This window comes from Taeniopygia guttata, chromosome 7 (assembly GCF_048771995.1).
Source record: "Taeniopygia guttata chromosome 7, bTaeGut7.mat, whole genome shotgun sequence".
Lineage (NCBI taxonomy): Eukaryota > Metazoa > Chordata > Aves > Passeriformes > Estrildidae > Taeniopygia > Taeniopygia guttata.
This window is the reverse complement of record NC_133032.1, coordinates 15,043,682-15,068,112: the sequence shown is the minus strand read 5'-3', so window position 1 is coordinate 15,068,112 and position 24,431 is coordinate 15,043,682. Positions and strand designations below refer to the sequence as shown.

Here is a 24,431-nt window from a genome sequence, read left to right as displayed (position 1 = left end):
ATAGAACAGTTTAAAATGTGTAGTTTTCAAAACCAGATGGTATGTTAGAGCATTCGGAGGTGAAACTCACTCCTAATCACTATTTTATGCAATACAGTATATGTTTGGAAATTTCTTAATTTATGAAGTTTAAACAAATAATGTTTAACAGTTATGGGGACATCATAAAGTGTAACTCTACTTCATCCATATTTTGTTATACACATCTGAGAAACAGCAGATCCCTGTGTTATTCCCATTTACCATAAGAAGTACAATGTACAAATGACTTTTACTTCTAGGAAACAGATCATGGATATGTTTGAATAGTAAGTACTTGCTGCCACGTATAAGGTGGAAGCTCCCTAAACTGATGGTGGATATGAAATGAAAGAGCTAAAGAAGATAAGCTCCTAGTGTGACCTTTGCCTAGATGAAGAAACACAGTAATTGTTAAAATTAGGCAGCTTGTGTAACAAAACATCCACATGAGCATTTTGGTAAATACTGGAAAAATAGCTTTAAGCTTGTATATTACCCCACATCTTCTTCATGCACAAAGAACTTGGCTGTACTTGACATTTTCTGGCTTGATATTGACATACTGAAGCTCAAGCAATGCAGTTAATACGTTGCCAATAACAGATCTGGATACAGACTATCTCTACTTATGTGGTGTTGGTTCTCTCTATGTAATCACAGTATAAACGAAAAAATTGTTATGTTCACTGGGAAAGGATTCAAAGGGTTTGGTGTGCAGCAGTGAAGAACTGTGGCATGTGCCTCCTAAAATTTAAACATCATATATGTATGAGTAGATTTTGAGTATTTTTCCATGAGGCTATTCTTAATCAATCTAGTTTGAGGGAGCTGACAAGAGTTTACTGTGTTCTAAAAAGCCATATTCTGGTAGCAAAAAGCATGAGTCCGCTGTGCATGAAGCAGTGGTTTGTGAAAATGAGGCAGGTTTAAGGAACTAGCTGCTGTACTGTTCCTGTGCTACTTGCTGGTTCTGTCGTGAGGCTGTGTCAAAGAGGAGGATAAGTGCATCTGGATGGGGTTTTGTTTTTATTATCCTCCTACCTGATGTAACTTATCTGATATAACTGAGGGGACACATTGCTTTGTCTCAAAAAATACAGCAATCTCCTTGCTGGGACAAAATGAATGAATCTTATTCTTTTGTATATCAGTTACTGCTTATTAATTTGTATGTCGTGTTGAAGTCTCTAAATTAAAATATTTATTTGATTTTTTTTTTCCTTTGGTATCTTTTCCCTGTTGAAGGGATGATTTGTGAAAGTCATCTTTCCTCATCATAAAATACTTTGAATCAAGTATTAAAATGTGTATAGGGATTTTTGTCCATCCAGAAAATGGGATAGTATTGGAACAATCAGTAATCCAAACTGCCAAGTCAGGGAGTAAAAGTAAATTGACATTGTGATTTTAATAGATAAAGGTTTTGTCTAAGCCTATGTGAAAGTAAATGTGTTGTCCTCCAAGATGAAGAGTTTGATTACATATTAACTCCTAGGAGTATGGAGGTGTTTATTCCACTGCAGTTGTTGGGTTTTTTCCTTCACAGAATGAAAACTTTGCAGTGGAGTCGGGGAAACAACCAATCACATTTGAAAATCCAATGTATACAACCAGAGATGGTGGAGCCAGCACAGCTGGTGCAGTTACAGTCATTCAGCCAACACTTGTAAGATAAATTTTTGCTTGACTTTTACCTTTCATTTTCCCTTATGTCCACCTTTTCTTCTTTGAAGAATGTTGATTTTCTTTCTTCTCCTGCAGGTAGCAGCAGCTGGAAGTGAGGAGAATGAAAATTTTGAAAATCCTGTGTATTCCTCTGTGATCTCTACCACAGGAAGGACCAGCCCAAAGGAAACCCCTCAGAGTACAGATGCCCCTCCGGTAAGAAATAAATATGCTCTAGGGCTGCCTTGTTTGTTTTCTGCTCCAGATCAGAAAAATTGAATTGCTAGGGAGATGCAGTCAACTTATTGTAGTTTCATGTCCCTCAATAATTTCGCTTATGTTGTTTTCAAGACAGTTTTTTCCTTTCTGATATACTTGTCTGGAATATAGGCTTTTGTGAAGTAATTCAGTAATTCTTGTTGCCTAATCTTTAGTGAATACTTCTTTAGGTAAAATAACTTGGTAATCTAACAAAAAAAGTAATTTGGGCTCCATGCTTAGAATTACAACATAGTGATATAAGAACATCCATGTGAAGTCACTGGTGTAGCAGTCAAATGGAATCCAACACTGTAATGGCAGTTTCCAGAGAAGTTTCAAGAAAAATGTGTGATGTTCTAATAATTTTTATGTTTCAGGAATCAAAGTGGAGTTTCTTCAAGAGAAAAAAGAAACAAAACACTAATTTTGAAAACCCAATATATGCAGAGGTATTGTTTATATTATAGAATTCTATTTTCAGCTAATGTACTGATGGACTTTGTTCTTGCTTTCAGGATAAAGATTTTTGGTAGATTCTGCTGCTATGTGGAACAGCACAGAAATTCCAGTTCAGGTTAGGGACTGAAGTGGTTGTCAGAGGTTACTAAATGTCATGCACAATGAGGTGTTGAGCAGGCTCAGCTCAGGTGGCACAGCTGCTCCTCTCATTAAGCATTAAAGTAGAAGTTCTAGTGTATGGAGTAAGTTTCTAGTATTGTTTTTACTCAGCTGTACTATCTAAGGTGAAATTAGCATTTCATTTTGTTACAGGTGGTGTTTTGCAGAAATAATTTATACCATGATATTTAACTTTAGGAATATTTATTTACCGTTTCTGAAAGCTAATGTTGGATGTATGGTGCATTTGAATGTAAGGTTTTATTTTCATGTTGCAGATGGAAAAGGACCAGCAACAGGACACAGAAAATGTCCCTACCCATTCTCCTTCACTGCCTCCCAAGATTATTCTGAAGAGAGACCAACCAATAGCTTACACGGCAACAGAGGATACATTTAAAGACACCGCCAGCCTTGTTAAAGAGGACTCTGTGGTGTAACTAGGTAACTCATTTAGGGAAAATTAGACACATCCATTTGCACATATATTTTTTATAAAAAGAAGTGTAAGGTTCACATTCAAATGCTTTATAAAAATATCTACATCTCTTAGCGAGTGGCTGGAGACGTACATTGAAACTATGCCTTGTTTTTTTGACAAATGCCAATTTCTATTTTTATGAACAATTATCGTGATGTACTATATGTATATCTTTGCACTGAAGCTGTCTGAAAGTAATGTTATAAATATATTGTACATTTGTAAATTTTTCTAAGATTATCTTGTTCAGTGATGTTGCTAGTAGAAATTTGTATGGAATTGGTCATATATTTAGAATTAAATTAATTATATAAATGCTTAAAACTGAAAAAAAAAAGAGAACCAAACAGGCACATAAAGGAACATGACTGATTTACAGGGTCTTTAGAGTGTACCTTATATAACAGCACCTTTTGAAAATTCTGCTGGTGCTCTGGGCATCCTTGCCACCTATTTTATATAGTACTGTATATAAAAATGGGTATCTCTCCATCTTGTGTTAAACAAAAGATGAAAGAGTCAATGCAGCATTATTATGCTGATTAGTTACCTGTGCAAAATGTTGTTCTTACAATACTTTAATTGCCTGATGTAATTTCCTCTTAATCTATAAGACACATACTTTTCCTCTAGGTTCCAATTAACACAATTCCATTAGTAGTGTTCCTATGAAGATTGGATATATTTAGATTTTAGTGCCACAACTACTTAATGAGCTTTTCTTTTGCTCATCAATGGAATACCTCTGTTCTTGGCTGGAGTCTCTGGAACTAATTTGTACTATGAAGTAGCTAGGTTTCTGTAGCAGTTATTTCCAAACAGCAAAATATGAAAGATACTGGTTCATTTCAGAAATTCTTCAGGTTTTTTTTAAATGTGAAAATTTAATTTTATTGACTATTTATTTCATGAGGTGGATATTAATAGAAAGGGAAACAATTTTTACTAATGCAGTCTTTGTGGTTATCTGGTTGTTCTTCTAACCTTCTATCAGAATATACTGTTGAACTTTTTAGCTTTTCTATTAATTAGCCAAGATAGCTTCCACAACATGAACCATTTGAGAAAACTCCGATTACAGGACCATGTTCTTCAGCATTCCTGGCTAGCTACTCATACAAAAGATTCCTGAATTTATAATGATTGAGACTTTTGCTATTTGATTGCTATTTGATTGTTTTATATATAAATTCTCAAAATATATACTATTTCTAATTAGAATGCTTGTAATTACATTGTAACATACTTTGATTAGAAAAGACAACTGGAAAATGATGCTGCTGAATAAGTTTAATAAACATATTATTTTATCATATTCCTATTCCATAATTTGTGTCAAGACTCTATGTACTTTTTTTCAGTTGTGGAGACTTCCGTGCACTCTGAGATGAAAACAACAATGCTTTAGATATAGTAAAACAAGAATAGTGCTTACTGCTTCACATAACTGTCTAAAGTTCTTCCTGTAAGATGCTGTCTTTGACATTGTATGTCTGTAAGTGTGAAAGCTGCCCTATTACACGTATTCAGTAAACTGGCCCTTGAAACAGGAAACTTACTATTGAGGGACTGACAATCAAGATAGTATGGACATAAGTGATTAAAACCTTATTTCAATTACCTTTCATATCTGATATCAGAATATGATGCTTTGCTTTTTTTTTTTTTTAAGCACATTATGTGTTTTTAAAAGAGTTTTTTTCTGAGTGCATTAATGTAGAAAATTCCTTAGAGTCTGCAACACAGCAGACATATCAGTAAGGATTTATTCGAGATGCAAGGTGCTGTTCTTAAGGAAAGAATTCACAGGGTTTTAAAGGGAGAAGGCAGAGCTGACTCTTCTAAAAGACTTGCCTGCAGTCACATGCCACGAGAATAACTAGTGTCAGTTTTGGGAATAGTTTTTGTCAAAGATTTGGAACCAGTGTTGGTGAAAACTGCTAATATGTGAACCATGTATCAGCAATATTTTTTTTACCCCTGTAATAGTTTTAACTTTTCAGATATGGAAGAAAACAGTTCTGGGTTACTCTGCTGTTAGGTAGTATGTAGGTTTAGTTGTTTAGCATATCTGATGGTGAAGGATTCCTAAGCTTCAACTGGGACTCCTCCTCTCAGTAGCATAGCTACTGAGTACCCTTCTGATTATGTACTCTTCATCAGTGTACCCTTCTGATTATGTAAAATTTAGACTTTGGTACTTTGTACAACAGAAGTTTTAGATTATACTGATAATTTCGTTTTTCACTTGTATTCTTTTTCCCTTATCAGGACAGTCCCTGCTTGAATTTTTAAATTTTGGACTCATTCTGTTTCAAAGAAATCTGACTCTTAGAGATTTTTAACAACTGTCTGTATGCTGCAACTATGCTGATAAATTATACCATTAATTTTTTTCATGTACATTCTCTTTAGAGTTGCCAGACCAGATAGAAAGATTTCTCTCTCTGCAGGTATTTATTGTGAAATGAAGTAAAATAAATTTATTCTTGAAGTCATTTGCTAGAGAATAGAACTTCAATTAAATACTTAAAGGTTACTAGCACTTTTTACATACTGTGCTTTTTTTGCTCATTGCAAATGCACACGCATGCCCTCTCACACACAGTGATGAAACTTCTTAGTTTGGAGTTCTGACCTGCACATGGTCAGAAGCTTTTTTAAGCTTAATTGAATTGCACATTAATGATTAATCACCAGCACAGCACTTCTGCAAATAAAACCTTTACCCCTTCAATTTTAATATCTCTAGGAGCACCAGTTGGTGAGCCTCTGGCCAACAGATTAAGAGATAGAAATAGTGTACAAAAGGCACAGTAATGTCAGCTAACGTTTTGCCATTCTGAACACACTCTGTACAACAGAAAGAATTTGCTATGGCCTACTCTAATGACCTATTTCATCTGATAAGTTAAATAATAATAATTTTAACTTGCAGAACACTGAGGATGAAGGAAATACAAATACACATTGTTTTTGTATTTTCCCCATAAACTATACTAATATTAGGAAGACAGTTAAAGTTTGCATTTCGATATTCTGTTTGTATAAAACAGTAGAGTTTTGATTTCCCTTAGAATTGCATATCTGTAAAATTGCTTGTGGTTTTTTTTCCTGCAGAATTGAATAATCAAGGGGTCAGATACTATAACTGTAATTTCTGGAATATGCTGCAATAGCTGGACGTCATTATTATTTGACTTCATGTCTTGTGTGAATAGTATTAACTAGCTTTGTAGTTGAAAATTTTATGAATGCAGATCCTATAGAGGTATAATTTCTGAGCAACAGCCTTCAAAAACGTGCTGGATTTACAAGCCTAGCTATGAACTCAAAATTTCAGGTAAGGTGGGGTGAGGGATGGAGAAAGTGTCTTCTGAAAAGAATTTTCACAATCTAGTAACTGGATAGAAGAGGATATCTAGTTTTGATAGGGTAGATATTTATTTCTGCACAGCTGATACTGTGTTAATACTAGACATTCATTAGAACTCCATGAACAGGTCTCCTGCTCTCTGCTGGAGCTGGAAGTGTAATACGCAACAGCATATCAGACAGACAGCTTGGGGCATAGGAGAGAAACAGCCAGAAGAACTTTGCATCCCATCCAGCTCTGTATCGTATCCTGGGGTACTTTGCTATCAGGGCATGTTCCATGCATTTTATGACATTAGAAATATCATAGTCACACAGTCTTTTCACTGATGATCTTTGGGCTTTTATATCTGTAAACAAAAAAAATAATCCTGAAAGCATTTATATGCAACATCTCTGCAAGAGTGTTCTTTATATCCAAAGGTTTGGCTGCAGCTTCAGGCTTGCTTTAAATGACTGTCTCAAGTCCTAAGAGCAGTATAGCTACAGCAAAGCAGAGACAATATAGGCTGCGAAACCCACAAGCCCAATAAGCAAAAACCTCCCTGTCCCATACTGTCAGCCAGAAGTTCCATACAGTATGTTCTGTGTCACACTGCACTAACTTTTCAGATGCCAATAAGCAATAAACAAAGCATATGGCCATAGCAGCTCATTCCCACTGGGCATCCTACCTATGCGGGACAAGGAAAGGTAGCATGAGTTCATATCTCACTAGTCTCATGTGTGAACTAATATCTCAGGCCTCATCTAACATACACATAGTGAATAACAGTCAGTGATGGGTTCTTAATGAGCATTAATGATGTCTAGTAAATGTTCACAGAATCATATATAGGTTGAAGTTGAAGGAGACCTCTGGCACCAAGCCCCACTACTTAAGCTGAGTCACCTAGACCAGGCTGTACAGGACGTATCCAGATGGTTTTGAATATCTCCAAAGAGAGGGTTTCCACAACTGCCCTGGGCAACCTGTGCTGCTCCTCAGTCACCCTCGCACTGAAATGTTCAGCTGGAACGTCCTGTGTTTCAGTGTGCGCCCTTTGCCTTGAGTTCTGTTCCTGAACAACACTAAAAAGGGCTTGTCTCTGTTGTCTTACAGCTTCAGTTCAGGTATTTATATATGTTGATAATATCCCCTATGAGCTTTCATACAATCCTTTTTCTACTTACATTCAACTAAGTATTCTTCTCCATAGGAGTCCCTGATCTCAGGCGTCAGTCTGTTCCAAAGTCTGAGGAGGTATTTCTCAATGGCATCTGAATTAACATCTTCTGCCTTAAAGAAACCATGCTCAACAATGCTTACTTTCACTCCAAAATGCCACATTTCTATCCTAGAAGGAAAAAAACCCCAGTAATCTCCCTGACCACTCAATAATGGCACAACTATGAATCATAAGTAAGTTGCAAATCTGTCACATGAATATTTGAGAATTTGATTATCTTCCTGTATCAGAATTATTTTGAAAGGTTCAAATTTGATTCATAGCAGTGTATTTGTTCTGTAAACAGAACAGACAACTGAGGAAAAAAAAGCAGTGTCAAGTAGATTCACAATTCTCTGTGTGGTTTATGTTGGACTCTTGCAAAGGGTGTAACAGCCAGGTGCATCTTAGTCATGTATTAACATACTAAAACTTTTGACAATTTAATATATAGTTGCATCCTTTTAGTTCACAGCAACAGCAGATTATTTAGGTGTCTGAGAAAAAGTAAAAGTGAAAAAAGTTTTCAATTGGATTAGAACTTTATTTTCTATTCTATGGCTAAATGGCTATAGTTGAATTATTAAATGTTAATGCAATAAAGATTCCTCATAGTATAGTTCCCTCTATGTAATTTCAAGTTGCAGTGCAACTCCTTTGGAGTGAAAATGACATCTTTGTCTTGCTGGGCAGCTCAAGAGACCCAGACAGTGATGTTCTACAGTGTATAAAGGAATGGAACACATGTAACATTAGCCATTAGTTTCTATTTCTTTGGGGTATATGCTTTTTTAAAGTAAGTACTCATAATGGTTTGAGACCAGCTTTCCTAGTCATTCTGACTCATGAAGACTTGATTCACTGGGCTCGGCCTTAGCTTTCTAGAAGCAGTGCAGTACAACTGTTTCAGCAAAGGGTGTTCAACCTAAATTTCTGAAGTTACAATTACCTTTGGTAGTGTGGTTGCTGTCTGGAATTGCCCAGCTCAGATTGTTTTGGAGAATGAGAGCAAAATATACAGGCAAGTATAACTTTCCCGAGAAACTTGATGTCTGACCAGGATATATTTTTTATTTACTTTCAGGTATGCACTGGATTTACACGCCTGAAATCTGCACACTAACAACTTGTCTGGGACATGAAAATCTTCCAAGTGTAATTTCTTTCTGGGTCTGTCCATAGTACTGGAGACTGAAATCTTAAAAAAGTGACCAGTCCTCTTATTTTCCCTTTCCCCTTTAGGCAAGATTTCCAGAGAGGAATAAAAATGGGAAAACATACAGTCACCCTTCCTCAGCATGTCTGGAATCTGTTCTTGGATTCATGCATGCATGGCTACTCACCGTAAGGTGTCAGAGAAAGCTTCCATTCCCCATTTGGACAGACTGTAGCCACCCCCTACAAAAGCCATAAGACCTTTGGCATTAATTAGATTGACAACTCTTCCCTCAGCTTTTTTCAGAAGTGGCAGAAGCTTGAGTGTGATTTCAATCAATCCCAGCAGGCTAACATCCAGGACAGAATGGAAGTCTTCAATCCTCAGCCAGTCAGTGGGTCCTACAGGTGCTGTTCCTTCAGGATTGCTCACCAAGCCAAAAAGCCCTAGGAGAAATGCAAAGCTATTTATTTCAGTATATGGCAATATCTTACGCTGGAATATCATGTGTGCACACAGTCTGCAAAAGCTTCAGTGAGATGAATACAGTTACCTGGGGTTTGCTTGGATGGTCTACTTTGTACACGTTAGAATTTGCTGAAGAGCATGGGTAAAGTGTTAAAGGAAAACTGTTTTGTTTGGAGATGTGGGCCACCATGCTGGGCTTTATTATCGAGATCCACTGAGGTATGTAGGCTCCTAATATGCATTTGTATTCTTGTGAAAATCAAATAGTCTGCATAAAAGTGGAAAGACTGATTTTCTGGTTTGTGGTCTAAAGGTCTGAACCAAATGTGTAGAATTAGTCAATGCTTCTAAAGATACTAGTTTAGCCCTGTGTATTGATAATACTGCTTTACTACCTTTAGAAATTACTCGAGGAACTTTAGATAAATAGTGACGTTTCCAAGAGTTTGCTGATGACAGCCTGTGCCTGAGGGGAGAGGCTGAAAGTCCAGCACTCAGCCTCCATAAACAGTCGTACACACTGAGGTGAAAGCCTTAGTAGTGGCTGTCCTGGCTGAGAATGTGTAGCTTTCTACAAGTTGGAAGCAAGAGCCTGCTGGAGGGGGTAAGTGCTGATACTTTTGTTAAACTTGCTCTCAATCTCTGCATTCAAGAATGGTCTGGAATACTCATGATAAGGCCAAAAGCCTTTTACAAGTTTTGAGGAAAAAATCTTTGGGTAGAAGACACATGTTTTACTGTTTTAGGTACTTAACTTATTAATAAGCCTATTGAATAGTTGGTATAACTGTGTGTTACAACTGGTACTTAAAGTGCTGTGATGCCCTTTGGTAACCTTTTAGTCCGAGCTATCAATGCTGATAAATGTGTATTGCCACAGTTGAATATATTTACCATGCAGATCTTTTTAGCCTTTGCCAAACCCATCACTGAAGTCTCATAGGTAACCAAGGCTAAGCTCTTCCTCTATTACAGGAGTGTTCAGAGGTGTATGATAGGGATAGTGAGAGTTACCTCTGTAACAGCTCCAACAAAACTGGCTGAAATTGCAAGTGTTTAACTGTTGCAGTCAGTGCAATTGTTGAGCACAATGCAAATGTCAGACTTATCCAGGCATGCAAAAATATACTCTTCTCTTTACTAGAGGAGGACTGCAGAGGCCCTGAATTAACCATTTTTAGTTGAGTAAGCTGAATTTGTCAAGAAAATTTTCTGCTACCAGTTAGTACCTTCCTTCCACTGACATTCTTCAACTACACCAGGAGTTTAAATAACACACCTGGGAGCAAACTGGTTTTAACAGACCAAGGAAGTAGATTTTTAGGTATCCTGTTGGTGAAAGCAATGGGCAGCATTGCTGGAGAGAGTATCTTTGAACTGAGAGAAATGACAGAACTGAGGAGTGAATGTGTTTCATCAGTGAGATTAAAAATGCCTCTGCAGTGAGTGGAGAGGCAACAGAACTTTCAGCTAGACCATATTTGGTTATATTGAATCATCTTTCTGAGATGTTGCGTTGTCACTTACCCTTGCCAGCTGTCTGTTCAGTCACAAACACCACAGCCCTGGCAATGCTGTTGGAGTCTGCCAAGTTTAGATTCACTGTCTTCAATGAGAATGAAGAGCAGCACCGTAGCTCTTGGCTTCCTTTTTCTGTGGCACATGCAGCAATGACACAAAATCCCTTTTTGTCAAGCCATTTAGCCAGTGAGTTTCCAAGTCCAGTGTCACAGCCTGTTATGAAGACATGCTCTCCATTCAGGTTTCTCACTCTGGATCTGTCCCTGATGATCCAGTAAATGATAAGAGAAAGTATGGAAGCCAAAACTGCTATGTGCAGTGAGTCTGAAAGTGAGAGCTACAAGAAAATAAGTTAATGATGTAGAAGTGTAATGAAGCAAATGGGCTCAGCTATTCACTGAGACAACACCTCTAAGGGGCTTTGTTTCTGGTTGCAACCCTTGCAGACCACTCTGTGTTAGAGGAGAGCAGGAATAGGAACTTTGGCACAATGTGACCGGGAACCATGAATAATGTGCACCTTGACAAAACCTTCTGTATTTTTCTTTTCAATATATTTTCCCTGCTTTCAAGCTTTGCTGACCAAACTTTCTAGTCAACTCTGTCCTTTAAAGTCATTTCAGACTGAAAGGAATGACCTTGCCTGTTCTGAAAGGTTTTTTGGTGGACATTGGTCATTATTTTTGCTGATACCAGAGAGAGGAATTCCCCTGGGGAAAAGGATGATCTTCTTTGACCACTTGTATGACGCTACCCAGATTGCTTTTCTTATCTGTAACACAGAAGCAGAGTGACCCCAAGAACAACCCAAGAGAAGTGTAAGCTGCAGTGGTGGAGCTGATGACTAATTTGTTATGTGATTTGCGTTGTGTGACAGTGAGTGATTTGCTCTCTGCCCCTTAGACAAGGTAGTCTTTGGGGCAGTGCCTGAATCTTCTGTCACTTGTTGCCTGTTTAGCAGCAATACAAAGCACAGCAGAACATACTATATAGGAAGTGTGTTTGTATAAAGAAATGTGGAAATGCATGGAGATGTTGCCTAAAAAAAAAAGGCCACTAAGGAAACTCAAGGTTTCCTAACCTTGGTAATCTGATTACTAGTTTTCTATTTGTATTTTGGTTTTTTCAAGAACTAAACCAAATTAATTAATTAAAGCAAATATTTATAGGACATCCAATAAGCATATTCCAGACATCCTGTTAAGAGAAACTTTTTTACAGGTTCTAAGCAGTCACCTAGGTTCTAGTTACCTACATATGTGTAATGTGCAGACATCTCACCTTTAAAATATGACATTCTTAAAGGCTGTCTTCTGTGTAACATTATTTCTATCTCAAGACATGAATGTTAAAGAAAGCTCAATGTATTAGGCCTGTTTGCTAGAGCCTATCTGTTGTTCTTGTTCCTATTGAGCTCATGAACTGATTTGCATTTATTCTGATCCTAAATTTTGCTGTCACATCACCAAGTAGGTATGGAAGGAATCTCAGAATCTGATAGTGAATGGATGTTGAACTCTCATTAAATAATTAAATCAGTTTCAAAGCTAATAAAGTATAACAAATGGCAACATTCATTACCACTTAATGATATTTGAGTCCCTCAGTATCCATCAATATGAACTTCTGAGGTATTGACTAATGATCTCTGATTTTAAATCATTAAGCAATTATATGCAAGTAAAAGTTTTCTTCTCCTTCTACTGCAGTTTACAGAAGGGCTTTCAGTGAATTTTTGGGATGTTTGCACTGTTTATTTTAGTGGCTCATCTCACTGTTGTTTTGAGGTTGATGTAATCAGCCCTTTAGCTCAGGTACTTTGATTAGACACTTGGCTTTCTTGCTGTGAATGTCCCTGTTAAATTTGACATGGATTGCAGTGTTCCTGAATGTGTGCACTTTGAAATAATCTTTGTCATTTTTCCCTGTGTTGGTGACATTTATTTTCTGAGGATTCAGAGAGTGCTCTGACAAAGTGCCACTACAACTATGTGAAAGCACTCAGGCTAATGAAGGCTTTTGTAATGTAAAATAAAGTCTGAAAACAGAATGTTGCAGCAGCTGATGCACATGGATCCCCCAGTGCAGTGATGTTCCAGGCAATGACATTTCCTTTGCCCATTTAGAATTTGGAGAAGTTCTAGATACAAAAAGAGAGGAGCTGCTGTCAGCAGACTCTGGTATCCCCGTGCCACTAAATCACAGTAAGGTATTTGGCAAGCTTTAGGACTCCAGTTTCCTTTCTTTCAAAATGAAGCAAAAGAATTCAAGTTGTGCACAAACAATTAACTTAATTAATTGAAAACAGGACTTGTGAATCACATTTTTCTTTCTTGGCTGTGCTGTAGGGAAGAAGCAGTTGGCAGTGAGCTTGCACTACTGGAAAGCAAGTTAAATTTGAAACTGGGTTCTGTTGATAAGTCCTGCAGTGTTTGACCAGGATGCCAACCTGGTTTCAGTAAGGTAAACGCCTGGAATTGCTCTGGTTAGTGTTAGCCACTCTCTTTATGTAGCAATAACTGGCACAGAATCTCTGTAAGACAAAAGACTCTAGGGGAGACAGCTGAAAGGGCAGCACTGTGGAGTCTCCACTGCTCTTCTTTTTCCTGACAGCCCTGGGCCAGTGTTGCTAAGTCTGTATTTCCTAACTGCCTAGTTCTTGCCACATACTAGCACTCCTTCTCCAGTAACACAGTGACCTGAGCATCCTGGTAGGTTTTGCTCTGCTGGAGCCTTCTGCCATTATGTATTCTGCTAGGTGATGTCATTATTGGAAGGAGCCTGGGGTCAGAACCAAGAGAAGAAGTCTAGTTTTCTTAAAAGAAAATCCTCTAATTCTGTGACTGTACAATGTAATCCAAAATATCTCTTGTTTGATAACTGTGAAGTTCTACAAAAGCCAAAAAAACCCACTTGACTTCCCAAGATCATATTGATTTTGAAACAGCTGCATGGAGTGGCAAACGGTGCATTTCCAGAGAAAATGTCAGCATGATATTTCAAGAGTATTGATCTGTCTTCATAAATATTGCATTTGGATTAATAATGTAGCCAGTAAAATACTAAAGGCAAATTCTATTTTCCATCAAACTTTGATATTTGCCTGGCAAATTGAGAACTTGTGTGAAAGTGCTTGGCTTCTTGTGCCTACACGTGTGCCATTATAAAAGCAATTGATTTTAGAGAAGAGCAGCATGACTGCCTTGAGAGCCCTCTAAGATCCCTAGATGACTGCAAAGTACAGCATCCCTCTGCTGCTCTGCACTAAAGGAAACTGAAGAGGGAGAGTGTTAATTTACCCCCACAGGAAGTTTGCTTATAACAAAGAATTTCAGGCTGGGGTGAAGAGTGGGGCCTGTGTGCACTTTGGATTCCTTCACCCCTCACTGTGCAGGCAGTGCAAAACTCCAGAAGTCGGTGTTCTGCAATGGGTAGAATGACCTGCCAGGCAATCTGAGGAAGAGCTGCCAATGGGAAATTTAAGTACTGTGGTTCTTCAGAATGAGCACTTATACAGAACACAGTGGAAGGTTTCTATATATCAGGCAGCCCACTGAAAGATCATCCATCAACTCTCCAGAATCACTCTTCCATAGCTACAAACCTCTAGTTTTCAGTTATTAATTGAACAAACTGGCAGGCACGAAACATCAGATCTCTTAGGTGAGCTATTCCTGCACATGCAGAGCTTTGCACTTCCATTTCACAGAAAAGCAGTGCTTTTTGGTAAGCTGTGTAAATATGTGATAATTTGGTTTGGTGGTCAACAAATAATTTAGGATCTTTATTAATATGTTACCTGAAAAGAAATACACCTCCAAACTGTCCTACACAGCATTTTGTAGGGAAATGAATGTAGTCTATTGCAGTGAGTTTTCAGCTGATGAAAACTCTGTGATAGTATCTTTTTTGTATGGCTTGCACTTCACATTTTTACCACAGCATCATAAAAGCCCTAGGAAAACAAAACCATTTAAAATCTTAGGTCATCAACCTACTATTTGACAATTGAAGTAGGGAAAGATTCCACATATTGGGAAGAGCGTTTCTGAGCATTTTATTCAGACCCTGTAGGTACTAAGATAAGCAACAATTGTTAAAATTACTTTAGAAAGGAAGGGATTGCATATTCTCTTGTCTGTGCACTACAAAACAAATGTTTAGCTCTCTTTGATATCCTGCAAATGCATGTAATAGGTACGGCTTACTATAACAGTAGATGTAAATTCTACTCACATTCTGGGAAGACATCTGCAAGCTCAGTCTATACCTCCATGTGCTCATGAGTTGCCTTCACCAGTTATTTCCAGTGTCAGAATGTAGAAACAGCCCAATTTGCTCATAAACTTGTGCACCAAGACCTTAAAAAAAAAAAAACCTCATAAATTCTGTCTGGTGGTACTTTCCTAATCAGCACATCAACAGGGCCCCTCCCTCTGCTCTTGCTAATGACTTGTACTGTGATCTGTCTATTTTAGGGATGTACTTGGTATTAATCTTCTGGCCATGCTCTATGCCTGCCTCACTTACCTATGTTGTATAAGCATTGCTGGCTATATATAGTGATTTAAAGAACCCGGGGGACTGTCAAGGCTCATTAAGGAGAACTAATCTACTGAGCTGAAAGGACTGATCTGTGCTTTGTGGTGAAATCAGCAGGAGTCCTTCTGTTGATTTAATAGAGCTTGCTTCAGACCTCCTGCTTTTGCATGTGAATGATATTATTGTTGATGTGACTTAATCTCTTAAAATACTTCTTTATGTATGAAAACTGTAACGGATTAAATTATATTTACTCGTCTAGGGGCAGTTTTTTGATACTAGGAACAAACCAATTTCAACATTTCTCAAATAAATGCTCAGATAGTACAAACAGTCTCTACAGTTTGAATGAGCACAGATGGTAACACATGATTGCTGGGTGTCTTGTTTGCTTAATCTTTGGGCCGGAATCTGGTGGGCACTTCTGATCCAGCTCTGAGTACTACTGCATAAACATAGAAGCAGAATTTCTTTTCCCTTCACATACCTCTTCGCTCACAGTGCTCTGCGGTGCCAGGTGCTGCAGTCAGCGAGGAGGCTTGGGCAAAGACTATTCTCAACAGCAAATTGATGAATAAGCTTTCTTGTGAAAATTGATTTGAAACTTACTGAATGAGTAAGAAATTAAAACTGAGGAAACCAAGTAAAGTGGTAGGATGGAGCTGGAAATGATCTTGCCCATACATTTAAGTGGATGATGGTAATGGCAGACTGTCCCAGACTGCCTGGTGACAGTCTGAAAGAGCTGCAGAGTTCTTAGTTCATCCTCTACATGTTGGGCAGCTCTCCCCCCAGTTTCTCTCCCAGCTCCCTTTGGCTTGGGTCTAGAAATTCTTTCTTCTTTTGCCACTCGTGAGTGCCACAAGCTGCAGTATTGGTTGTACTTTCAGCACTCTTGGGGTAGTCAGGAGTTGCATGCATCTCGCTGGAGACATGGAGCTCAACAGATGGCTGGCAAAAATTTCCTCTCCAGGGCAAGCCCTGTCTGGCCTGATTCTAATGATAGGCTCTACAGGGTGGTTGGAATGACCACCGGCATGCAAAACCTGTTGCAGGGAAACACTGCTCAGTCAGTGTCAGATTAGGGATCCTGCTATTGTGGGTAGCAATCCTTTGCCATGCAATGGTAGAAGAGAAAAGCATAAAAGGAGTTTCTCTCTTTTCTTGCTTTTTGGTTTTTTGGTTTTTTTTCCTCAGTAAACTACTTTTCATCTGCAGAAAGTAATTTCAGAAAGCTGAAATGCTTAGCATCTTAGAAGATATTAAAATGGGTGATTTTCCCAATAAGTTCCCTTCGTCACAGAGTTTCCTCCAACTTTCTCAGAACACAGCATGTGGGGGACCTTACTGGAAAAGAAATCACGTAAGGAAAATCTGAACTCTGTTCATAGTTTTCTGTTAGCTTGACATGAGACAGGCTTTTTTCTGCAGAAAGCAGACCTTGATTGATTTCCTATTGATTCCTTAGGTGTATTTTGTAATGAAATCTCTGACTCTTAGAAAGGAAAAGTTGCCATTCTTGAACCATAACACTGGAGAAGGAAATTTTATTCTCCAGGGAAAATCAAGAAGCTAGAGTTATTCCTGTTGGACAAGTAAAGGTGTTGAAGCACACACTGTGCTGACTCTAACAAGTAAACAAATCCAGGTTCTTTGGATGCAGTCCCCCAGGACGTTCTTACCTTGTGGACCTTATGGATCTTCCCCCATGAGATGTCCCTTCTAGTCCTTAAAAACATATGTCTAAATATGTCTTCACCTGCCTCATACAGCCTTGTGAATAGGTCAGATTTTGCTGCTCATAGCACAGCATACCATGCTTTGCTTCTTTCCAGAAGTCACTGGCTTCTTTTGCTAGCATTTGAGGAAATGAGACGTCTGGTCCCAGGAGAGTAAATGTCAGCACAATCTGGTTCTTACAGTGAGAAAGAATACATTAGGCAAGTAATATTTTTCCTTCATTTATAATTTAAATAATGTATTTACAGCTAGTGTGCCCTGTCTCCAATCCTGTTTATATTTTCTTACAAATGTTAACATTTGTAGTGATAGTGTCTCACAGCATCTGATGGTATACTTCTGGTCTGACAGGGACTGAATTCAATCAACCAAACTTTAATTCCTAAAGATAAAGATCAGAGTAGATGGTGTCATTTCACAATTTCTTTGTTTCCCTAATCAATCCTTTTAACTGAGTAATCTTGGTGTAGAAAAGATAAAAAGCTTTAGCTTCTAAAAAGCCTCTGTGTGAAACAAGAAAGTCCAAGGATCAAAAGACAAACAGCCCCTGCTCCAACAGGCTTGGCAAGTGTCTGTTTGACAGGTCCTGAATAGTTGGTCCATCACTGGGGCTAGCAGAAGAAAGGGACTTGATTTTTGTTTGATTTCTAAATAAATGAGCAAACAATAATGACAGAAAAAACACATTGAGCACATTGACTACATCAGCAGATAAAAGTTTTTCTGTTTGGAAGTTCACTCAAAACTACATATCAACATGAATAATTAATCTTTAACTGAAATTTGAATAAATCTTTATAGGCCAAATATGTGTGGATAGTCATATTGTGGTGCAGATGCATTTAATATTAGCTTTTCATATGACAGTATTTCCAAAAAGTCAGAATTATGAGGAGATATAATGTGACTTTGCAAGGCTTTCTCAGTGAGATAGGTATTGCTTTTTTTGACAAAAATGTCTGGAAAGTGCCTCACCTTTTTGAAAGTACTCCTTTCCATATTGCATTTTAATATCATGGAGAAGCTTACTTCAAATAATTTATTTCTCTTTTGTAATCTTTGCTGGATTACATAATGCTGTTTTGAACGGTCTGGGTTGAACACAACAAACCTTTACTCCAAAAGCTTTCATATCTTTCCTGAAGGCAGCCCTATGATTTCATTGCTTTAGACAATATTTATACTGTTGGACTTTTTGCTATACTAATACTTCTGTCTTTATATAGCACTCAGCTCACAAATACTGCAAGGTTCATTCATGATTCATTTGAATTTTCAGCTTGTTATCCATAAATGAAAGAGGGGTGAGCTATCTTACCTGCTTCCCAGAGTGAGAATGTGCATGTACAGTAGCTGACAGTGTAATTCACATCCTAGTTCTCAATGCAGTAGGTCATTAGTTATCTGACTTTTCTGAAAGGCTGGCTGGCTGCCTAAATGCAAGTATGTAGAACCAATTTACATCTCTTAGGAAATCCCTTCTTTAGGGAGGACTTCTGGCTGGTGGTAGGGTTTCTTCTGGCCCATCTGGTATCTATCAGTCCTGTGTAAATGTTCTGGTGTCTAAAATGGCACTATATGTTTTTAGACACAGATGACTGCAGACAGACCAGACCTTTAGATTTTGCAATGTAAAGATCTACATGTATTTTTTAATAGAGGCCACAAAAAAACCAAACCAAAACAAAACAAAAAAAAAAACCCACAAAACCAAAACCAAAAAACCAAAGTACTCATCAAGAGTGTGCCTGTGAACTCTGCTAAAGTACCTTGAAAACCAAAAGCATTGCATTGCCTGTGGCCATGTTGCTCCTGAAGAAGCTGTCAGTGGGGATTGAAATAAAGCAGAGTTCTGCTCATCATATAATTTTTCTTCCAGCTTTCCACTACCATGAAGGAAACTGTCCCTGTATTGCAAGTAACTATTTTACTCTGGTTCTGTGCTGTGGTGCACTAGATTATTATCACTGTGATGTTATCTCCAATAGTGTTATTCTCAAATTTGTGCTATGTACAGTGGTATAGCTGGAGACTTCTTTTTATAAAATAGTTGGAGGAGACACTGGGTTTGCACTTAGTTGTGCAGTTGTTGTAAACACAGTAATGATGCTAACCAAGGAAAATTTTATTTCTGCTTACCTATGTTTAATTGCGACACACTTTTGGGCATGAGGCTTTATTGCAGGGAGTGAGAGAGCACAGAAGACTTTAAGAGAACTGACAATCACTGTGATTGAGACATAGTCTTTCTATCTTGTCCTGTCAGTCAGGGCCCTCTGTAGTGAGAACTGATTTCAGAGAGGAGCTAAACCCTGTTTGCCATTTCCCTCTAAGCTATGTGGTGATATTGTCTGAGGTCATAGCACTGTCTGTCCTCATCAGTGTCCCTTACTGAAAAATCCATGGAGGAGCTGTATCCAATGAGAATTCACTACTACTCAGGAACTTCCAGGCTGTAAAATCTTCATTTCAAAGGAAAAACTGGAAAAAGCTAGAAGCCATGTGGAGATGGGCAATCTTAGCTAGAAAACCAAGCTTTTGAGCAGGTTTTTAATTTGAATTCAGCTTAATCTCTGAACCAATTATCATGTTATTCAGCTGATGTTGCAATGTACAGTGGGGACAAGAGCATACACAATTATTGTCTGGCAAATAAAGTTGCTGATAAAATTATGCTATAATAATTCTTCCTGTGCATTCAACTGTGAATTGTTTTCCAAAGAACTGTCTGGTCTCCTCATGTATAATTGTTTTCCAAGTGCACTAACTTTGTTTTGAGATTGCATTAGTCAAATTTAAACCCTCCATTAGATGTCAATGAACTGAAAACATTGTGACCGCATGGTTATTGACCCAGGTGCAAATAATCAGTGCCCAATTAAAAGATTCAGTTCTGACAAATGGGTTAAAATAATGAAAATATGCTGGAAAATGCTTGACTGCTTCACTGACTAATTGAACAGAGTCCTTGTAATTTGTTTATGACCCTATGATTTTTCACAGCCACAGGTGAGTAACAAACTTGTCCTGTTTATTATTTCAGAGTTAACTGATGACACTTCCTGAGTTGAAAGGTATTTGTATTTTTTCCCTTTGGGACAATTTAACCTAAATGCTGCATTTCCTGTGCACAGTTAGTGCTGGTGGTTTTTTGTTTTGTGGGGTTTTTTTGTTGTTTTTTTTTTTTGGTTTTTTTTTTTTCATTTAAATTTTTTTTTATGTGACTGTTTGAAGAATAAGACATTTAAGTTCTTTTTTGAAGCAATATATGTCTTTCTGCATAAATGTTATCACCAATAAGTGAGGAACCTAACTTCAGAGCAACATGAAGGATAGTGCTTTCAGGTCCAATTTTAATTGGTTTTTTTTTTCTCCACCCCTCCACTCCCATTTATGTTAAATAAAGATCTGATCTGAATAAAGAGGTGATTTGAAATAAATTTCAAAGGGCTTTGGATCAGGTTCTAATGTTACTCCATTTACAGGATGTGTTCCTTTGTTAGCATTTTCCAATATTACTTATTTGAATCTGGATTTTGAGTTCCTCAAAGATTTTTTTTTCTCAAAAATCCAGCAACTGCACTGTAACTGGCTAGAATAAGATGCTATTTCATTTGTGTGCAGTTTGAGTTATTCTCTGCTACTAGGTTGTATTCTGCACACACATGGGTAGATATATTGCTTTCTATTTTCTCTGATTTCTATTATCTTGATTTTAAATTGCAACAGTATTTTTCAAAATGTTCTAAGTGATCCCCATTAAACATTCAGACGCTGAGGAAGATTATTTTAATAATCAAGTGCAACATGTTCATCTGCTATACAGATTACTAATCTGTTTAAGTGAGCTAATGAATGATGCCTATGGAACAGGACAGTAGTTGATGTGTTGAACTTTAGAAAAAATAGGAAAAATGTTTCAGAAATGTGGGACACTTGAGTCAGTCAATCATTGGGGTTTTCCACTTTCTTGTTACTTAAAACTATATCAGCATTCAGGCTTAAAAAAAATTAAAATTATAAATTACAAAATTGATAAATCTTTGTTAAAATGAAATAAGGACTGCTGTACTATGCTATCTAAATGCTTAATATGCTTAAAATGAGAGGTTGTGAGCGTTTTATACAGATGTATAATCATGTAAGTGTTGATACTTAAAGACTGGAAGAAGGTACACTAACTGTGACTTGGGATACATTACATTAAACAAATATGTAGATGAGATAATATTGGTTGTGAAAGGGCAATTTTGGGGATGACTTCTGCAGCATTTCCCCCTAGGTGCATCTTGGATGCTAGGCTTTCCTGACAGATTTTTCCTCACAAAAGCACTTCTTTAACAAAAAGGTGTTAACTTCTTATTTCTTTTCATGTATGATAGCTGCTCAGCATGTCAGTGTGATTACAGGAATAAAACTGCCCAGAGGAGCAGCTCTGGTAGCCAAGAGCCGTGGGAGTGCAGCTGGTGGTGATGATGCAGATGTCAATGTGGCCCTGGAGCTTCCACCATTTTCCCTTCTTGAGCCCCAGTTGCCCCCTGTCATGGTTCTCCCAGCTTTTGTCAGTTGGGACAGCACAAGGCAGGGGCAGGTCCTGCTGCTCCCTTGCAACCGAGGCAGGATCTGTCCTGGTATGGTCTCAGCCTCTAAGCTACCCTCCCAGATGCCACCCTCCCAGATGCCACCCTCACAGGGTCAGTAGTTCACTCCAGCAGAGCCATCCCTGGGGACAGGGCTGTTTGCCAGGATCTGCTAAGCCCCGCAAGGCGGCCTCTGCTCGAGGCAGGAGTCACCGAAGCCTCAGAGGCCTGTCAGGGGTGGGTTGGGCACTCTCCAAGGTGTTTTTCTACTCTGTGGTTTCACTGAATCTGTGACATCTGTCCTGTTACAACTTGTGCTGTAATCACTGGTGCTGTCCTGGGGTCATGAGGGCAAAGGGGGAGTTTAACGTGATGTTGTTTTATGTTCATGGACAAATGTAAGCTGATATTCTTCTCCCCATCCCCACACCCTATCTCTTTTCAGGACTTTTGATTGAAGTAAACAATCATGTCTGACCCAGTAGTTCTGCGCAGCATCAAGAGACTGGGAGAGGATAATTATGCTTTTGACTCGGATGGGAAACGTAAGAAGTTTATTCTTCAGTCACCTCCTTATGTTATAAAGCATGTAAAATAGGTGGTGGGTGGCCTTAAGCGAAGGATGTAGTCTACAGAATGAATACAAGCAAGTAGTCTCTGGGATAAATAGTGTTATATGGTACCTGCTGTCATATGCTGCCCCCAAAACTTTTCTGTAAAAAATATAATAATCCCTACTCATGGACTATTTTTCATGAGTCAACTGACAAGTTCAAGGTATGTACATAGGTTTTTACACTCAGTACATCATTGTACAAGTAAAAGGGTTCTAGTGAAGAAAAAAAAGTAAAAAGTAAAAAGTGCTTTCTCACACAGTTTAGTCCAGCAAACACTCATATTTGTAGTCATACATATATTCGGCAGAATTCTTGAGAGCTAATTCTAAGATCTTAGCTAAAGCTAAGATCTGCATTCCTTCTATCAGAGCTTTTTTCCATTTTTCCTTTGCAATATGCATTTTTCCATTTTGTCAGTCCAAATGCAGAAAGAGTCAAGGAGAAACATGAAGAGAATGAAGAGAAGCTGCTAAATATTTTGAGTTCTCTTTGTAAGACCTGAGAAAAGCAAAAAAAAAAAAAAAAAAAATAGAGGATGTTAAATATTTATACAGATCGTAAAGCATAAAGGAAAGCAAAAGAGTAGTCTGTAATGGAAGCTAAATCGCAATACAGATTAATGGGATTTGGCCAACTTCTGGGACAGAAAACTGTTCATCTCTTCCGGACACTTACTTTGAACTAGACACTTACTTCGAACTCCCAGGCTGCTTAGACTTATCTTGCTGATTTGAGGAGTTGCTTTCTGTCTGCCTGTTTTGTTTTACACACTTGTTGCTTTTACTTGTTATGAGATTTTGGCAAAAGGCCATCTACTGGCAAAAGACTATTCTTCTTTTGACAATTGGGTTATTCTTTTGGGCTATCAAGTGAGGTTGCCTCTGATTTCTTGGTTTCCTTGGAAATACACCCTGTTTTCTGCTTAATGTAAGGAGAAGGTTGTTCAACTGCTAGAACACCATTCCCAAAGCAGATAAAGCTTCAAAACCCCACTGGGATTCTGCTGATTGATTTCATCTCCAGTGAGGCTTGCTTCAATATTCACCTTTTGTACAAATTTCTTAGGATTAGCCCTCTCTGGATCAACCCTTGAACACCACACATATAAGTGTAGTTAAGAGACAGATTTATTTGGGAACTTTTTGAGTACAATTTCTCATCACTTTACTCTCACAGAACTTCTTCCTTGTGTGTTCTCACTTTAACAGTAAACACTCAAATTCTTGCTGGTGTTTTTCAGCTTTTCATTGAGTCTCTGCTGTTTTTTTGGTTTTGTTTTTCCAAATTGTAAATTTTTTTTCTTAAATGCCTTAATTTCTCTTTCAAAATTTTTTTGGGCATTCAAAGATAACTATGGCTTTTTTCCTTTTGGGTTAATAAATTCTTGTATCTTCCCTGCATTCTTTTCTATTAACATCATGGTCTATCCTCTTTTTCTACTTTTTCAGTACTCAGTGTGAACTATTATTCATCTATTTTTTCTTTCAAAGTAATATAATTCCAAATTCTTTTCTTATAAATTCTTTGCCTAAAAACTGCTGGCCCACAGAAGCTGGCCTGCAATTTCTTCCACTATTGAATAGCATTGATAAGCTCTTGTTTCCCTCTTCAAATTCATAGATTAGGGATTTTTCACATTTGGAGAGTGCTTGTTTTGCTCTCTAAATTAATGACTCAGAGAGCTTTTACACTTGGCTCTCTTGTTTCTCCCGTTTTCCTTCCACTAGCCATTTCCTTTATTTCTTGCAAAATATTTTGCAATACCAGCCTACAGAAGGAGCTTTCTCTAAACCTTGACTTTTCTGATAAACCTTAAAGAATCCTCCAGAAATTATTTCAAACCACTACTGTTGTTACCTGCTGCCAAACTTCAAGTAACCAGATATATTCTTTCTTCACAAAAGAAAGGTTTTCTCACACCAAATGATCCTTTGTAATAATAGTTTTACAAATTAGAACTTTCCTGGAAAATGTCTGGGATTCTTGGGATATGTGTGCCCTTACTGAAATAATATTTTTTTTGCCATCTCAAAGTAACAGAGAGCAAAATACAACCAGTAGAGTAATTGTTAACTAAAGCCAAATAAAGTTATCTTATTAACCCTAAAAAGGAGATGCATCAGCTGCTCCCTCAGTCCTAAAGTCAGACTGTCTCCATCTAACATTGTAATGGAGGTA

The 24,431-nt window shown here is 37.8% G+C and overlaps 3 protein-coding genes across 14 annotated transcripts in view; 2 read left to right on the top strand and 1 right to left on the bottom strand.

The window, feature by feature from the left end:
* LRP2 (LDL receptor related protein 2) overlaps window positions 1-4,361 on the top strand; it is a 112,558-nt gene extending 108,197 nt beyond the window's left edge. For all 6 annotated transcript variants that reach the window (XM_072932211.1, XM_072932210.1, XM_072932209.1 and 3 more), the window contains 4 exons: window positions 1,568-1,687; window positions 1,783-1,902; window positions 2,325-2,396; window positions 2,844-4,361. In XM_072932211.1, coding sequence (XP_072788312.1) covers window positions 1,568-1,687; window positions 1,783-1,902; window positions 2,325-2,396; window positions 2,844-3,005 — 474 coding nt within the window. In that variant the 3' untranslated portion in view covers window positions 3,006-4,361. The remainder of the gene's footprint in view (window positions 1-1,567; window positions 1,688-1,782; window positions 1,903-2,324; window positions 2,397-2,843) is intronic.
* Window positions 4,362-6,490: 2,129 nt separating this feature from the next.
* DHRS9 (dehydrogenase/reductase 9) lies at window positions 6,491-18,861 on the bottom strand. The gene is made up of 5 exons (XM_041717508.2): window positions 18,826-18,861; window positions 10,781-11,111; window positions 8,973-9,231; window positions 7,595-7,758; window positions 6,491-6,771 (listed from the first exon to the last, which is right to left on the bottom strand). The coding sequence occupies exons 1-5, from the start codon at window positions 18,859-18,861 to the stop codon at window positions 6,521-6,523; spliced, it is 1,041 nt and encodes a 346-aa protein (XP_041573442.1). The 3' UTR covers window positions 6,491-6,520.
* Window positions 9,124-24,431, top strand: part of ABCB11 (ATP binding cassette subfamily B member 11) — a 52,998-nt gene continuing 37,690 nt past the window's right edge. Inside the window, exons 1-2 of one of the 7 annotated variants that reach the window (XM_072932215.1) lie at window positions 9,124-9,472; window positions 22,082-22,181. In XM_072932215.1, coding sequence (XP_072788316.1) covers window positions 22,106-22,181 — 76 coding nt within the window. In that variant the 5' untranslated portion in view covers window positions 9,124-9,472; window positions 22,082-22,105. Of the gene's footprint in view, window positions 9,473-9,560; window positions 9,858-10,983; window positions 20,066-20,115; window positions 20,131-20,260; window positions 22,182-24,431 lie in introns of those variants that run through there. The other 6 variants (XM_072932213.1, XM_072932220.1, XM_072932217.1 and 3 more) reach the window with 6 other exon arrangements.

What these genes read in the sequence shown, in the direction of transcription:
- DHRS9 (XM_041717508.2), bottom strand. Translation starts at nt 18,861, where the DNA reads ATGGCCACAGGCAATGCAATGCTTTTGGTTTTCAAG. An exon ending in CAATGCTTTTGGTTTTCAAG is followed by an intron (nt 11,112 to 18,825) that starts GTACTTTAGCAG and finishes ATTTTCTTGTAG; the next exon opens with CTCTCACTTTCAGACTCACT. An exon ending in GCTTTCTCTGACACCTTACG is followed by an intron (nt 7,759 to 8,972) that starts GTGAGTAGCCAT and finishes TTTTCCTTCTAG; the next exon opens with GATAGAAATGTGGCATTTTG.